Genomic DNA, 15,722 nt, shown 5'->3' with positions numbered 1-15,722 from the left:
AGGACGACCTTCATGTTTTGTTGCTGGTTAAATAAAATTTTCGTTAGAGTCATATTCTTCCACAATAATTCGTTTATCTTTGCCTTTTTTGCTCAACAATTTCACACCCATTGTTGCATATTTAGAAACACTGGGTTCTTTCACAAAAGGAGATGAAGAAGAAAAGGAACATGTAATAACTATTGATATGGAAATTGATATAAGTAAAAAAAGCAAAAAAAAATAAAATTGTACAATGGAGCTTCAATGACAGTTGGATTTAGTGGGGGAGCTGGGCAAAAATCCTTATTGCATGTGCAAAATGTTTATTAGTAAATAAAACATTAAAAAAATTACAAAAGTTTATTTAACTGTGTGAAGGAATATTTGTAATAAAAGTTAGTTTTGTATTTTTTGTGTTATTTTTTCCTATATAATTATAAAGATAATTAAATTTGACATTAAAATTTGTATAAAGTAAATGCAATTTAAATATAATTAATTAAATTTGACTCTAAAATATAAAATAAATATAATTTTAAAGTAATGGGTACTAAATAAATATTATTATATTTTAGACTACTGATTACCAATTCTATTTTTTTACAAGTCAACATGTCTTAATTACAACTTCCTAAAATATTATGTACTAGTTCTTTTTAATAAGGAAAATTCCGTTAAAAGTATTAGATATTGGTGATTGGTCACATCTTTTCTTCTTTTTCAAAAAAATAATTATAATAAATCAGAATATTGAGGTAAATATTGAAAGGGTTTAATAATTAGAAATCAAAAATAGAAAGGAATAGTCTTCTCTTTTATTTTCTCTCTCCTCTTCTACCGCTCGCATAATCGAGGAGGGTGAGCCTCAAAGATTCTAAAACAAAATAATAATAATAATAATAATTGAAAAGAAAGACAAATAAAAGAAAGGGAAAACAAGAGAGAAGCTAAAGATTAAAAAAAAAAAAAAAAAAAAGGAAATACAAAACAAAAATGCTTTCTTCCCTCACAGCTCATATTTCCAAATCCCATCATCTCATTTGATCTTTTTCTCTCCCACTTTCTCAGATCCCAAACAGCCCCCCTCTCCTCCGTCACCCTTACTATGATCTCCACTTTATAGCGCTTCAACGTAAATCTAAAGTTTCTTCAGATCTTCTCATTCTTGGAAAATTTAATTTAGAAGAGAAATTCAGGGAAGCAATGAACGATTTTGAGGGGCTTTTGGCCACCGATTTCGGGTTTAAACCCTCAAACAAAGCAACTCCAATGGCTGCGGCCTCTACTACTGCCGCTTCTACCAAAGGCTCTGCTAATCTCGTCAACAATTTCGATCTCGGATCTCGTGGACCTCCACGATCCTCTCACGTTTCCAATTCCTTTAGTGGGTCTCTTGCCGATGATCGCGATTCGATCTTTGGCCAGTCCAACGCTCAGAGGTCTCAGGATTTTTCTGGCCTCGGCGATATTATGGGTGGCTCGGCTAGGTTTACTACCAAATCTGACAGTCCAAGGGCCAATTCAGCCTTCAATTTTGATTCTATGTTTCCTAGCTCAACTGAGACCGGTTCAAAATCGTCGGAGCCGGTTTATGACAAACCGGTTTACGATGATGACGACGACATTTTCAATGGTGTCCCGGGGTTGACGAGTTCCACATCCAAGGTTAAGTTCGAAGACGTTTTTTCGTCGGTCTCTTCTTCGCCTCCTAAACGAAACAGCCCCTTTGACGACCTTCTTGGTGGGTTTGGTAAAGCCGAACCCCAATGGAAGAGCACTGGTGCTATTAGACCGGAGAAAACTGATAGGAGTGCGTCTAATTTCGATGATTTGCTACCCGGTTTTGGAGCTACTAGTCCACCAAGTGAAAGGTATTATTTTTATTTTTGTTTGTCGCTGCTTATGCTTTCTTGTAGTCATGTTGTTATGTTCAGTCGATAAATTTTATTGCTCAAGTTCGAACCAATCATGTTGAGCTACTATAAATGTCATATATGTCGCACCCATTTCGCCATTTTGTGGTAGTGGAAGACTTGGAGCAGATTCATAATTCTGACTGAAGAAAATCTGGAATAAGGCATTTGCATGTATTTACCGGGATCTCAGGCGTTTGTAATGCTTCTGTTTGGCGTGTGGGTGGGTTGGTTGGTTGGGGGAAGATGCTGGGGCTGTAAAATATGTGCTTCTTTCATTACAGTGGGTGTGTGTGTTTGTGACATGTGAGGGGGGATTAACAAGGTGAAGATCTTTTAAATTTGTCAAATTTATGGTGAGGATTTGCTAATGGAAGGCAAACAAGGTTTCAAGACTGATCGTTGGTGTATGGACTGACTTGTAGCCCTGGCCTTTTTTTGATTAATGTTGAATTTGAAAGAGATGAACCAATAGTAATTGCTCATTTTATTCATGGGGATGTTCATTTTTTAGGGTTTTAGTCTAAGAAGAAGGGGGGGGGGGACAAATGGTATATATGCAGTATCGATGTCCCTTTTCCATTTGGATGGAAGTCTAATGTTCTTTAAATAGTTTTAACTTGTCTATGCATGTGTGTTTTCTTTTTCAAGTGGCTCAACACGTCTCTTTCAATTAGAATTCTAGCTGTCTTACGAACTTCAAGACACCTTACTTGCCTATTGATATTCTACCCTTCAGTAATAAAGGGTCCACAAAAGCTTAGTGATGGTGTCTAATCTGGTAGGAGAGGAAAACACTTATTTTTTATAAAATAAAGAATGAATTTGTTTTATTGTTGGATCTGTATGAGATCAATGGCAAAAAAGTTCAAAAAGAACTCCATTTTCATTTGATTGTTCATGGTGGGAGAGCTTCTTGGTAAAAGCTTACAAAGTGTTGCATTACATACGGGAAGCTAATTTTTACATTAGAGAATATATTTAGTTTTTCAAATATTGATTTTGTCATTGTGTTGCCATTTTGTTTATTTATGCATTAATATCATATATTTTCTTTAACAGGTCAGCTTCAGGGACAAATTGGCACTCTGAAACTTCTGTTAATGCAACAAAAACAAGCTCCAAGGTAGTGGAAGATCCCTTTGTAGTGCCAGGACAGTTTGGTGATCCATTGGAAGAAATTAGTAAGCCTTCTAATTCTGGAAGTATGAAAAGCGATTCAGTTGGTAATGGGAAAGTATACGATGATGTGGATCCATTTGACGGCCTTGTAAGATCTGCCACATCTTTTACCTCTGAGAGAGATAACAGGGGAAAGGAAGCAAGTACTTTAAGGGCAGATTCAAGTAGCAGCAGGACCAAAATGTTTCCTAATAATGAAAAGTTTGAGAAGCTCTCTGTGAGAAGTCCAGACAACGAAACACAGAAGAAAGTACCTATTGAAAATGACTGGGATTTTGAGATGCCTACAGCTTCCTCCAATCCTCATACATCTGGACAAACTATGCCCCCTTCATTTTATGCCAGTACTAGTTCCAAGGAAGCAAATACTCAAGTGGATAGATCTCCAACATCTGTAGAAAATTTGGATTCATCTGAAGATATTTGGCTTACTGTTTCAGAGGTTCCTCTGTTTACTCAACCTACTAGTGCTCCACCACCTTCAAGACCACCACCTCCAAAACCAGTATCAAAGGCCGGAGTTAATTCTTCTGCCACTACAAATGCAAGAAGAAAGAATAACGAGTTCTCATCTTTTACAAACTCAACTCAAAACTATCAGGTCCCTAATTCATCTCCAATTGATCAACTTGAAGATTTTGCCAGGGTTAAGAGTCGAGATAATGTTGATGAGAATGTCAATGGTTCTTATGGCGAAGAATTGGAAATGAATTCAGCTGCTGCTGCTATGAAGGAAGCTATGGATAGGGCAGAGGCTAAATTCAGGCAGGCTAAGGAAGTGAGGGAGAGAGAGAGTACAAAGGCTGCGAGAAATAAAGAAGCACAGGTAGAAAGAGATGAAAAATCAGCACAGGATGACAGAGCACGCGAAAAGCAGGAGAGGTTTGAGCGTCAACGTTTGCAGAGGGAAAGGGAAGAGGAAGAAATGGAACAAAAGAGACTTGAGAAAGAAAGGGGAAGAGTGAGGGAGTTTGAGAGGGAGCGGGAGGAAAAAGAGAGAGAGCAAAGGAGACTTGAGAGGGAAAGAGAGAGAGCAAGGGAGATTGAGAAGGAAAGGGTAAAAGCTAGACAAGCTGTGGAAAGAGCTACTAGGGAAGCACGTGAAAGAGCATCTGCTGATGCTCGCCAAAGAGCTGAGAGGGCTGCTGTTGACAAGGCAACTGCAGAAGCTCGAGAACGTGCTGAAAGAGCTGCAGTTCAGAGAGCTCAAGCTGAAGCTCGTGAAAGGGCAGCGGCTGATGCAAAGGAAAGAGCAGAGAAGGCAGCTGCAGAAGCCCGGGAAAGAGCAAATTCAGAAGTTAAGGAAAGGGAAGCACGTGATAGGGCTACTACAACCAGAGCTGATGCTGAGGCACGAAACAGAGTAGCAGAGCGAGCTGCTGTTAGTAAGGCTGCTGCTGAGGCTCGGGAAAGGGCAGCCAATGCTGCTAGGGTAAACCAACAGAAGAATGAAAATGATCTCGAATCCTTCTTCAATAATACTCGACCTAATAGTGCGCCAAGGCCCAGGAATTCATCAGTGAGGCCCTCTTAATTTTGCAAACTGTTTTGAGAAACTTAGTATTTGAGTTTTGAACGTAACTTGTGATTTTGTGTTGCAGGATCCCATGTTTGATACTCAATTTCAGAACAGGCAAGAGTCTGAGACAACAAAGTCAACCAGTGGATTTCAATCTAACATAAAGAAGGCAAACTCTACTACGAATATTGTTGAAGACCTTACATCAATATTTAATGGTAGTTCCTTGCCATAATTCATTATTTAACAGATGACAAATACATTAGTTAGTTCTCCATATTTTACATCTGCTGAACTTTCTTTTCTTGTGAAGTTACTACAGCATCACCTGGGCAGTTCCAGGATGTTGAAGGAGAAAGTGAGGAAAGACGAAGAGCTCGATTAGAACGTCAACAGAGGACCCAGGAGAGACAAGTATGTATTTTCTTGCCAATAAAATAATAAATAAAAAAAATATAAAAAAGAAAAAAGTAATAATTCGTTGATTTTTTTTTTTGAGAGGAGTGGAAGTGTATGTTCCACTTAATTTACCCTGTAGTTAAATATACATAATGTGCACCCACACATCCAGTTACAAAGGTTTATCAATTTGGTGCTATGAAGATCTAATAATTAACCTTATTTTTCCAGGCAAAAGCACTAGAAGAGAAGAATCAGCGGGACCTTCAATACCAGAGGGAGCAAGCTGAGAGACATGTAAAATTTCTGTTCTTTTGCAGTTCATTTTTTATTAGTGTTTCTTTTCTTGGAGCTGAGTACATATGTGATGACATGTTGCTTGAGTCAATTGACACCCAGGTGAAGAATTAGAGTATTGGGCCCTATCATGGGTCTGTTCGACAACTTCTTCTAAAACAGCTTTCCTTTTTGATTTTTCAGATAGAAAAGAAGAAATCTTATATTTTATAGCAATTAATAGTTTATTAAAAAAATACTAAACAAAACAACCAATCTTATATTATCATATGAATCTGAATAAATACCTAAAGTGGGGCATCAAACCACCATCATAGAAACTAAATTATTACATGAAGAATTTTCAAATGAAAGTTACATAAAAAAATTCCAATAAAGGATTGTATTTGAATTCCTTCACATTGTGCAGCCAAGTGCCACCCACTGGCTGATCTTTTCTCATAATCTAGAGTAAAAAATTCTATTGCACAACTGGAACAAATGGTAGTTTATAGTTACTTAACTGAGATTTGCAATTACAGTGTTTGGGTATTTATGAAGCCATATTTTTAACAGTACAGTCAATTTTTTCAATTGTTTTTTTTTAAACCCTAAAAGACAGCTTGTTGCTAATGTCAACATTATCTTCACTGTTGTAAGAATGTGCTGAAGTTTTGTTTGTTGCAATCAAGTTACTTTTACCTACTTATTTGTTGCAGTCAACTTTATAATGTGCATTTATGTGTGTATATATATTTTCTGAACATCGTATATATGTGTATATATATATCTTTTATGGATGTATATATTTATGGGGTCCCTCCTGATACTTGAAGTACTCTTTTTTATTTTCCTACTAGTTCATATATATTAGTCATCAAGTTTCTTTTTCTTTTTCTGATGCCAGAGAATTGCTGAAACGCTAGATGTTGAAATCAAACGTTGGGCTGCAGGAAAAGAGGGGAATTTGCGTGCTCTATTATCAACCATGCAATATGTAAGTCATTTATACTCTATCACCTTTTTTCTTTGATTAGTAGTTCCAGTCGGTTAATGGTATTATTTCGTACTCGTGGTTAAAATTTATTAAATGTTTCTGCTTACGTTTTTCCACTTGTTCTTCACATTTTTTTTCTACTTATTTTATAGATCGCACTTCAAATTATATTTAATACTTTTTGGCTGATTCTTTTATTTCAGCAAATTGTTAAAATCCATTTTTCCTTTATTGCTTGGGATTGGAAACGTAAAATCTATGGATGAAACTAAAATTGAAATGTTTATAATACTGGAGATGTTTAAATAAAGACCTTGGTATCCAATAATTGAATTGTGACTTTAACTTGTGATGAGTAGGGAGTCTTAGTAAATGTTTGATTCTTGCCTTCCCATGATTTATTAAATGACCAGTAAAAAATATGAAATACAGCTGTTAATTACATCTGTATTCCTTGGAAAAGTACAGTATTATCTTTGATGAAACTTGTAATTTTAACTTTTTTTAGTATTTTTTAATAGTAAAGTTTTTTTTTTTTTTTTGAAAAAGAGACGGAGATCAAATTTCTTAGACTGACACCCTCCCAAGTTATTACTGACCCTCGCGTATGTTAAGTCTTTGGGTATCAAGTTTGTTTTGTGTTTTCTGTATTATAAGCTTTGTTAGTGTATCTGATAGATCTTTTAAATTCTGATCAATAAATTATCCAACTAGTTTTTCCTAATACATTTTTATAGTTTTGTTTAGTTTGCTTTTAATGATGTTTGATTGGCGACAACTTTTAATTTTTCCTATCTTCTCACTTTTCTCTCTAAATTTTTCGTTTCTTCCTCCTTTTCCTCTTTACCAAACAAAGGGAGCCTAGGATTAATATGTACTGCTAAATAATCTTCTTAACTTGGTGTCTGTATCAAACATTTCTATTTTGTTCATTTTTTTACTTTCAAGTCTTTCCATGATGCTAGCCTTTGTTGAGAAACAACTATTATTGTCTTAACTAATAAATTTTCTTTCTAATACCTGTTATCCCTTCATGTCAATTTTGTTTGTTATAAAATTCCAGTCATAATTTAAGCTCTACAACCATGTGGACTACTTGACTGTCAACGTCTTAGAAATTTAAATTTTATCCAATCCTTAGTTCATTTAGCACTCATGGTGCCTTGAATTTATTTTAAAGCCCATTCTTTTGATGTATATATACTCTAATGTATGTATGGGCTAGTACTATTATTTTTGTTTATGCAACTAAATAGGTTGAGGTGAAATTTGATTATGTACTATTTTTTCTGCCCTTATGGTTTTTGTACGGTTGAAGGCAATGTTGTTAATGGTATGCACCTGGAAATTAACTGGCACTTCTACTTAAAATGATTTACTTATTTGTTAGTAATTGCTTCCTTTTCGGTAATGTTTAGAACTAAACTTTTGTTAGTGAGCCTCTTTTTTTAAATCTTTTTTTTAACGACAAACAGATAATTGTATTTAGGGTAAATATCATTTTGGACCCTCTGTTTTACAAAAGTTACCAATTGGACCCTGTGTTTTGTTAAATGACAAAATGGACCCTGTATTTTCTAAAATAGTAAAAATAGGACCCTAAATTGATTTTTTGTCAAAATAAAGTTTAATTATAATCCGATCTAAAAGTGCTATGACAAAATTGTTTACATTTTTTGTATCTGTTCGTATTAAGCATTGTCTTCAAGTTGGTTGTATCTGTTTTATAAAAGTTACCAATTGGACCCTGTGTTTTGTTAAATGACAAAATGGAATAGGACCCTCAATTGATTTTTTGTCAAAATAAAGTTTAATTATAATTCGATCTAAAAGTGTATGACAAAATTGTTTACATTTTTTGTATCTGTTCGTATTAAGCATTGTCTTCAAGTTGGTTGTATTAAAAAAAAAGTTGTCAAAAATTAAGCTCAGAGTCTTATTTTTACTATTTTAGAAAATACAGGGTCCATTTTGTCATTTAACAAAACACAGGGTCCAATCTGTAACTTTTGCAAAACACAGGGTCCAAAATGGTATTTACCCTTGTATTAATTACAAACAAAGAAATGCCATTCTTTAGGATATTAGGATAAGGTATGTCTCATACTGCTGATTGAAATGTGTTACATATAGCATCGGTGATATTTTTGTTTTGTTGTTGAACTTTATTGGTCATTAAATCTAGTAGTATGATTATTTAAAAACTTTTCTGTTGCCATCGATTGTGTTTCATTATATATTTCTTCTCTTATTTAATTTTTAAATGGTACGGATATCTAATGTTATCAAAAGGTATTCTTTCCATTTCTTTCTCTTTTGTAAGGCAATGATTGCAATTCCAAATATTCCTTGGTATTCAATAATTGTCTAGTTTCCTCAATTTTGTTGCTATTAATCTCTTGTAATATGAATTGTGGGGTAGGAAATAATTATAAATTCTCCGTTTGTATCTTAAAAGTATTTTATTTATGTGAAATGGTTTGATCAATTTTGACCTGTTGTGGTGGACTGTACCATTTGTGATGATCAGGTGCTCTGGCCAGAGTCTGGTTGGCAGCCAGTTTCTTTGACTGATATGATTACTGCTGCATCAGTGAAGAAAGTATATAGGAAAGCCACTTTGTGTATTCACCCAGATAAGGTGCAACAAAAAGGTGCCACTCTTCAGCAGAAATATGTTGCTGAAAAAGTTTTTGACCTCCTCAAGGTATGCAACCAATTACAACGGAATATTATGAATTAATAACACATGCTACTAAAATGCTGTTTTCTTTTATCATGTTTATCTTTAATCCTGTCAATGTTCACACTTCACAATACTTTTCCAAGAGATGCTATGAAGAACTTGCTCTTTTTTTTCTCATTATTTGTAATTGTTATTCTAATTTTTGTTTTGTTTTTGTATTGGTATCAATATCTGGTCTATGTATCTTCACTTATTCGTTGTATAACATAAGAAATTTCATATGACTTGCTAAGTTTGACACAATGCAATAAAATGTTCGGATTATGTAACCTATGTTTTTTCAATTGTTTGGGACACAAAAGACTCTTTGATGGAAATATATTTACTGCAGCCTTGCTTTTTACTAAATGTGAAATATTTTGATGTGGCTACAGGAAGCCTGGAACAAGTTCAATTCAGAGGAGCTTTTTTGAATGCTTTATGATGGAACTTTTCTGCTTCGAGATTCTTCATTTGACCCCTGCAAAATATTTTTTGTTACGAGGGACAAGGGAAAATGCCTATGCTCATAGGAACTGTAACCCCTGTGGAAAGTTTCGGCTGAAGTTGAAGTGCATCAGTGAAACTCGTTCCATTAATTAACCAAGAGTCGTTGATGGTATTTTCCTGGATCTCCTCCCTCTATAGATATCTATATATATGTGTTGTAATTGTTTGCAACAGGAAATTTGATCTGGAATCGTAGGGATTCTGAAGATTTGTGGGTGAAATTGGAATATCCTAAGTTGATGTATAGACAACCAAATTGTGGTATCACGGTTGACCATATTCAGTGATTCGCGTGGGTGAGGAGGACAGGTTGTTTGGGTTATCTTTTTGTCTTATTTTTTATTTTTTATTTGTATTTTTGGGTTTGTGATATATATAGTACATTCAATATAAATCCTCATTATTTTGTATTGATATAAGAACACTAATATATGCTGTGTATGAAAATGAGCTGTGAATTTTACGAAAAAAGTATAATGAGTGTTGCAAATTAATTCACTTATGTGCTGCTGGTGGAAGCCCTCCATATTAAAACCGGACAAGAAACCACCTTAATATAATTAGGGACACGTTCAATGTGCACTTTTTATTTAATTTTTTTTAGTCTATTAATGCGTGTAAATAAATTGTCATATATAATATATTAGATGAATGAGTTATTCTTATTACTAATTAGTTTTGAGGTAGAATTCTTTGCATCTTATTTTAATACGGTATTAGAGTTGTTTGTGATCCGTTGTAAGTTTAAAATGTTGTCAGTCTAAAAAGACGAGCTATAAAAAATTTCTTTGTGATATGTTTTGACTCTGTAATCTCTTAAAAGGTTGTTATATTTACACGTTTCAGCTTCAAATGTGAGAAATATGTATTAAAGTTAGTTTCACATTATTAATGTGTAAAAATAAATTATCATCTATAATAAATTATCACATTGAATTCATATATGTTATCTCTGATCATCAGATTAAATAAAATGAAATGGCCAAAATAAAATCCAATTTCCATCGATTTCTTTGCCTCTGTTTATAATTGTTGTCTGTATCAGTCTTTGTCGGTAAGAGATAAGATGAATGTTAAAGCTTTGCTGAGTATTAAATAAAATTATGAAATTATTAAACCTATGATGCAAGGCAGCTATATGTCATGAGTAGGGATGCACATTTTCCCCACAGGGATGGGGCCCCGCGGGGACGTGCCCCTAATGGGGCGGGGATTCCCCGTCTAAATGGGGAACGGGGCGGGGACGGGGATCACTTTTTGTCCCCGAATGTTAAACGGGGCGGAGACGGGGATCACACTCCCCGCCCCGACGGGGACCCGTTTAGTATTTTGTCTTATATTTTTAATAATATTTTATAATTTATAATTTATGTTTGCATTTTTTTAGTATATTAGTATATTTTTCATGAATTTTAAGTTATATTTTGGATAATAATTAGTTTATTGAATAATAATTAATGTGTAATATTTTAATTTTTATGTAGTTTAATATTTTTGTATATTAAAAATTTCATTATAAACTTTATTTTATTATTAGGGGATTCCCCGCCCCGTCCCCGCCCCATTAGGGGATTCCCCGCCCCATCCCGATGGGGAATAAGCGGGGATGGGGATTAAAATTCTTAACGGGGATGGGGACGGGGGGAGCACTCCCCGCTAATTCCCCGCCTCGTGTGCATCCCTAGTCATGAGTGAGATGGTAATTTCGATTAAGATGCGAGACCCACCATGATGAGCCAAGTTGAAATGTTTTTAAATTGTTCTATATTATGCTTAGAATTTTGTTTTCATCTCTTATATATTTGGATTGTGATCTATAATTTTAATGAAATACTTTTATTTTGCAGTGTGAACTGAACTACTAATTCAGTGATTAAAGAAATGATATTTGCAGATAAAACACTCATATTATTTTGTTTTATAGTTTAAGTTATTACAATTTTATTTTAGTTTATCAGTTGTTTTATTTAAATCCACTTAGTTTAACAGATCCCAATTATCAAAATTAGCACAGTGTAATCGTAAGACATGACATGCCTAATTAGTTAGGGTATTGCATTGTCTATAGAGAGATCAATATGATAGAAACAATGATAATATTGTAATGTATATATTTGGTATATATAGCGTTCCGCGAAATTATGAGTACAATTTTGCGTCTATAGTGAAATCATGAGGAATTAATAAGTTTGGAAATTTATTTGTTAAATTTCGAATATATCTTATTGGGATCTTGGATTTCATGGACCTATGATTCCCGCAGTATCTAGGATAATATGTAATAGTAGATTACAATAATTGATTATTTAATCAATTAATATTCATATTATTGTTTTGTCAATTTGAGAATCTTCCACCAAGTTGGTAAAAATAAAGAAGAAAGAGTTATAAAGGTTTTATTGTTAACTAGGCATTTTGTTGTCAAAAATTAATAATAAGTATTTAAATAATATTTTATTTTATGACACCTACAGAACACTCTTCCATTGAAGCCAAGTCTCTCTGGACAAGTGTCTTTGAAAAATTCACAGGCCAACTCCATGGTGCACCATCCACTTGATGGAAATTGGCCCAAACACGCGAATGCCTGTATGCCCCAACTCTTCATGCACATCGCGTAATTAGAAGTGTATCCTACAAGATGTGTCTCTTGAGTCAACTACTTTATGTAGCACCTCTTTCAATTCCTATATGCGCGCTTTATCCACACAACCAACCATCTAATTTGCACTAGCATCACGCCCCTTTGGGCTCCCCTAAAGTATCAAGCTCCAATGATGCAGCCTTTTGGCCTTCACACAAACTCTAGCACCCTTCTTGACCTTTGTAGGGTCACATGATTACTAAGTCTCACTGGTACAATCCTCTGGCCTCCGTTCAAGCTCTAGTTCCATCTTAACACTTGTGCTCAATCTTCTTGTTGGCCTTGCTAGCCTTCTTGATGCTTTCATTCCACAACTCAACATTTATGTTAATGCCTTAGCGTGACTTGCGCCCTCTATATCTACGAGCCAACCTTTCCCACTTAAGTGTCTCGGTGCTTCTTGTCTGGATCAAATAAAGATCACATGCAAATACCTCCAAGTACGACTGTCCTCTAATGATCGCGACATTTACCCCCTTTGTCTCCATGTGCGACCTTCTTGGCACACACAAGTAGCAACTGAAGCATTCTATGTCTATCCCAATTTGAACCATCTTGGTCATTAACTCTCGACCTCTGTCATGACTAACAAGTTCTGACGACCCCTACCATACTTCCTTTTGGAATTTATTTTACCAGGATCTTAGATCTACTCACAAGTATGTTGATTAACACCCTAAATATGAACTTTCTAAAACGATAAATTAAACACATATAGTTTAGGAAACCTTACATTGGGTGCAGCGGAATAATATGACTCCTTCCGTTCAGATATCTAGCCCTTGATTCCTTTCTGTAGCAGAGCATTATCAATATCTGAACCTGGATCTCTTTCTCTGAATCTTTGATGCTGAAACTCCTTCTTGCTGAAAGTCTTTCTTCACGATCTTTCTCACTATGATTGAGGTATCACTTGCTGTGTGTGGGCACTACTCTCACACTAAGATTTTCGAAATTGAAGAGGGAAGGAGAAAGAGAAGGGTCAGCCAAAGATAGGGAGAGAGAAGGCTCAGTTTTTCTGAATTAGAAGTGTAGAAATTTAAGTGTAAATTTCCTGAAGCCTTCACTATCTATTTATAGCATTCCACTAGGGTTAGGTTTGAATTATTTGGCATTAAAATAATGAAAAAATCAGTTTAAATTTCCTACAAAAGTGGCTGGCCCTATACAAGTGGATTTGGGCCTCACTTTTTGCAATTTTGCAGTTTTATCTTTTCTGCATCTGATTTTCTCAAAAACGCCAATTTTCTAATTCAACCATTTAAATGCCAATTCTAACTATTTAATAACTATAAATAATTATTAAATAATATTGTCATTTATCATATTTATTAATTGAACCATACAAAGTATCATAATTAACAAATATGCCCCTAAAACTCTTTCTTTACAATTTCGCCCTTACTTAGTGAAAAATTCACAAATAGACATAGTCTAATTTGAGAATTATAATTGATTAATCAAAACCAATTACATGAGTCTTACAAGCAATATTATCTCAACTAGTGGGGGGACCATGGGTCTATATAACCGAGCTTCCAATAAGTAGATCAAGAATTTAGCACTAAAATTCACTAACTTATTAATTCTTCGTGGAATCCACGCATAGAACTTAGAATTGCACTCTCAGTATATAGAATGCTCTATATGTTCCACCATATAGACACATCATTAGTTATCCATTGTTATAATCCTAATGTGATCAATGATCCTCTATATGAATGATCTACACTGTAAAGGGATTAAATTACCGTTACACCCTACAATGTATTTATTCCTTAAAACACTTGACCCCGTATAAATGATATTTCAGCTTATGTGAAATGAGATCTCCACCATTTATTTTCGTTTGGTCAAGCTCGAAGGAGATCATCCTTTGCTTACTATTCGCCAGATAGAAGCTATAGATTCTATGTTTATGCTAGCGCTCCCACTCAATTGCACTACCGTGTTCCCAAAATGTACGTATCACCCTGACCTAAAAGTAGGCTTAACTAACAAATCAAAGAACACGAATAGCCTTTCAAGATTGAGCCTAATCATAACAGGATTAAGATCATTTGATCTAGGATCAACTTGGCGATATTGACTTGAATAGATTCTACGGTAAGTTTAATTAAATCTAAGTCAAAGTTCAATATCGGTCCCTTCCGATGCATACTCCATGCATCCAACCTGAGCTTTACTTTAACCAATGTTCTGGAAAGAACATAGTATTTCTCCAAATACAAGTAAACTCTTGTTGTAGATTATCATATCAGTAAAACCCTGTGTCTGATAAATCTAGGAAACTTTATTCACATAGTCATGTTTACTTTCCAATGTGTTGACGGCACAATAAATAGGATCAAGTATGTGAAAAGGGTTTCAGATGAATTTATACATTATGTACATATAATCATGAAATAAATCATGTGAACCATGCAACATTAAATGTTATTTCTGATCTATATTAATAAGTAAATCTGATTATATTGAAATGAGTTTTATTTAGGGCATAAAACCCAACACTTCCATACCCATGCAAACAAGCTTCCTTTTTAACAAAAGTGCCTCCTGTAATATACAATGCCACTCAGGAAAACTCGGCCTAGTGTACCTGTTGGGTTTTATGCCCTAAATAAAACTCATTTCAAAATAATCAGATTTACTTATTAATATAGATCAGAAATAACATTTAATGTTGCATGGTTCACATGATTTATTTCATGATTATATGTACATAATGTATAAATTCATCTGAAACCCTTTTCACATACTTGATCCTGTTTATTGTGCCGTCAACACATTGGAAAGTAAACATGACTATGTGAATAAAGTTTCCTAGATTTATCAGACACAGGGTTTTACTGATATGATAATCTACAACAAGAGTTTACTTGTATTTGGAGAAATACTATGTTCTTTCCAAAACATTGGTTAAAGTAAAGCTCAGGTTGGATGCATGGAGTATGCATCGGAAGGGACCGATATTGAACTTTGACTTAGATTTAATTAAACTTACCGTAAAATCTATTCAAGTCAATATCGCCAAGTTGATCCTAGATCAAATGATCTTAATCCTGTTATGATTAGGCTCAATCTTGAAAGGCTATTCGTGTTCCTTGAATTGTTAGTTAAGCCTACTTTTAGGTCAGGGTGATACGTACATTTTGGGAACACGGTAGTGCAATTGAGTGGGAGCGCTAGCATAAACATGGAATCTATAGCTTCTATCTGGCGAATAGTAAGCAAAGGATGATCTCCTTCGAGCTTGACCAAACAAAAATAAATGGTGGAGATCTCATTTCACATAAGCTGAAATATCATTTATACGGGGTCAAGTGTTTTAAGGATAAAATACATAGTAGGGTGTTACGGTAATTTAATCCCTTTACTGTGTAGATCATTCATATAGAGGATCATTGATCAAATTAGGATTATAACAATGGATAACTAATGATGTGTCTATATGGTGGAACATATAGAGCATTCTATATACTGAGAGTGCAATTCTAAGTTCTATGCGTGGATTCAACGAAGAATTAATAAGTTAGTGAATTTTAGTGCTAAATTCTTGATCTACTTATTGGAAG

General features: G+C 34.4%; 1 protein-coding gene across 1 annotated transcript; it reads left to right on the top strand.

Moving 5' to 3' along the window:
* Nucleotides 1–863: 863 nt before the first annotated feature.
* On the top strand, nt 864–10,171 carry LOC115714084 (auxilin-related protein 2). The gene is made up of 8 exons (XM_030642618.2): nt 864–1,853; nt 2,958–4,596; nt 4,679–4,814; nt 4,910–5,010; nt 5,227–5,292; nt 6,179–6,268; nt 8,799–8,975; nt 9,389–10,171. The coding sequence occupies exons 1-8, from the start codon at nt 1,186–1,188 to the stop codon at nt 9,425–9,427; spliced, it is 2,916 nt and encodes a 971-aa protein (XP_030498478.1). The 5' UTR covers nt 864–1,185; the 3' UTR covers nt 9,428–10,171.
* Nucleotides 10,172–15,722: the final 5,551 nt, after the last annotated feature.

The sequence above is a fragment of the Cannabis sativa genome, chromosome 4, assembly GCF_029168945.1.
Source record: "Cannabis sativa cultivar Pink pepper isolate KNU-18-1 chromosome 4, ASM2916894v1, whole genome shotgun sequence".
Lineage (NCBI taxonomy): Eukaryota > Viridiplantae > Streptophyta > Magnoliopsida > Rosales > Cannabaceae > Cannabis > Cannabis sativa.
The sequence above is the reverse complement of the archived record's forward strand: the minus strand, read 5'-3'. Positions and strand labels throughout refer to the sequence as shown.

Excerpts from the sequence above, each read along its gene's own strand:
- LOC115714084 (XM_030642618.2), top strand. The coding sequence starts at position 1,186 with ATGAACGATTTTGAGGGGCTTTTGGCCACCGATTTCGGGTTTAAACCC. Across the intron at positions 5,293-6,178 it reads GGGAGCAAGCTGAGAGACAT|AGAATTGCTGAAACGCTAGA; the intron begins GTAAAATTTCTG and ends TTCTGATGCCAG. Across the intron at positions 8,976-9,388 it reads AAGTTTTTGACCTCCTCAAG|GAAGCCTGGAACAAGTTCAA; the intron begins GTATGCAACCAA and ends ATGTGGCTACAG.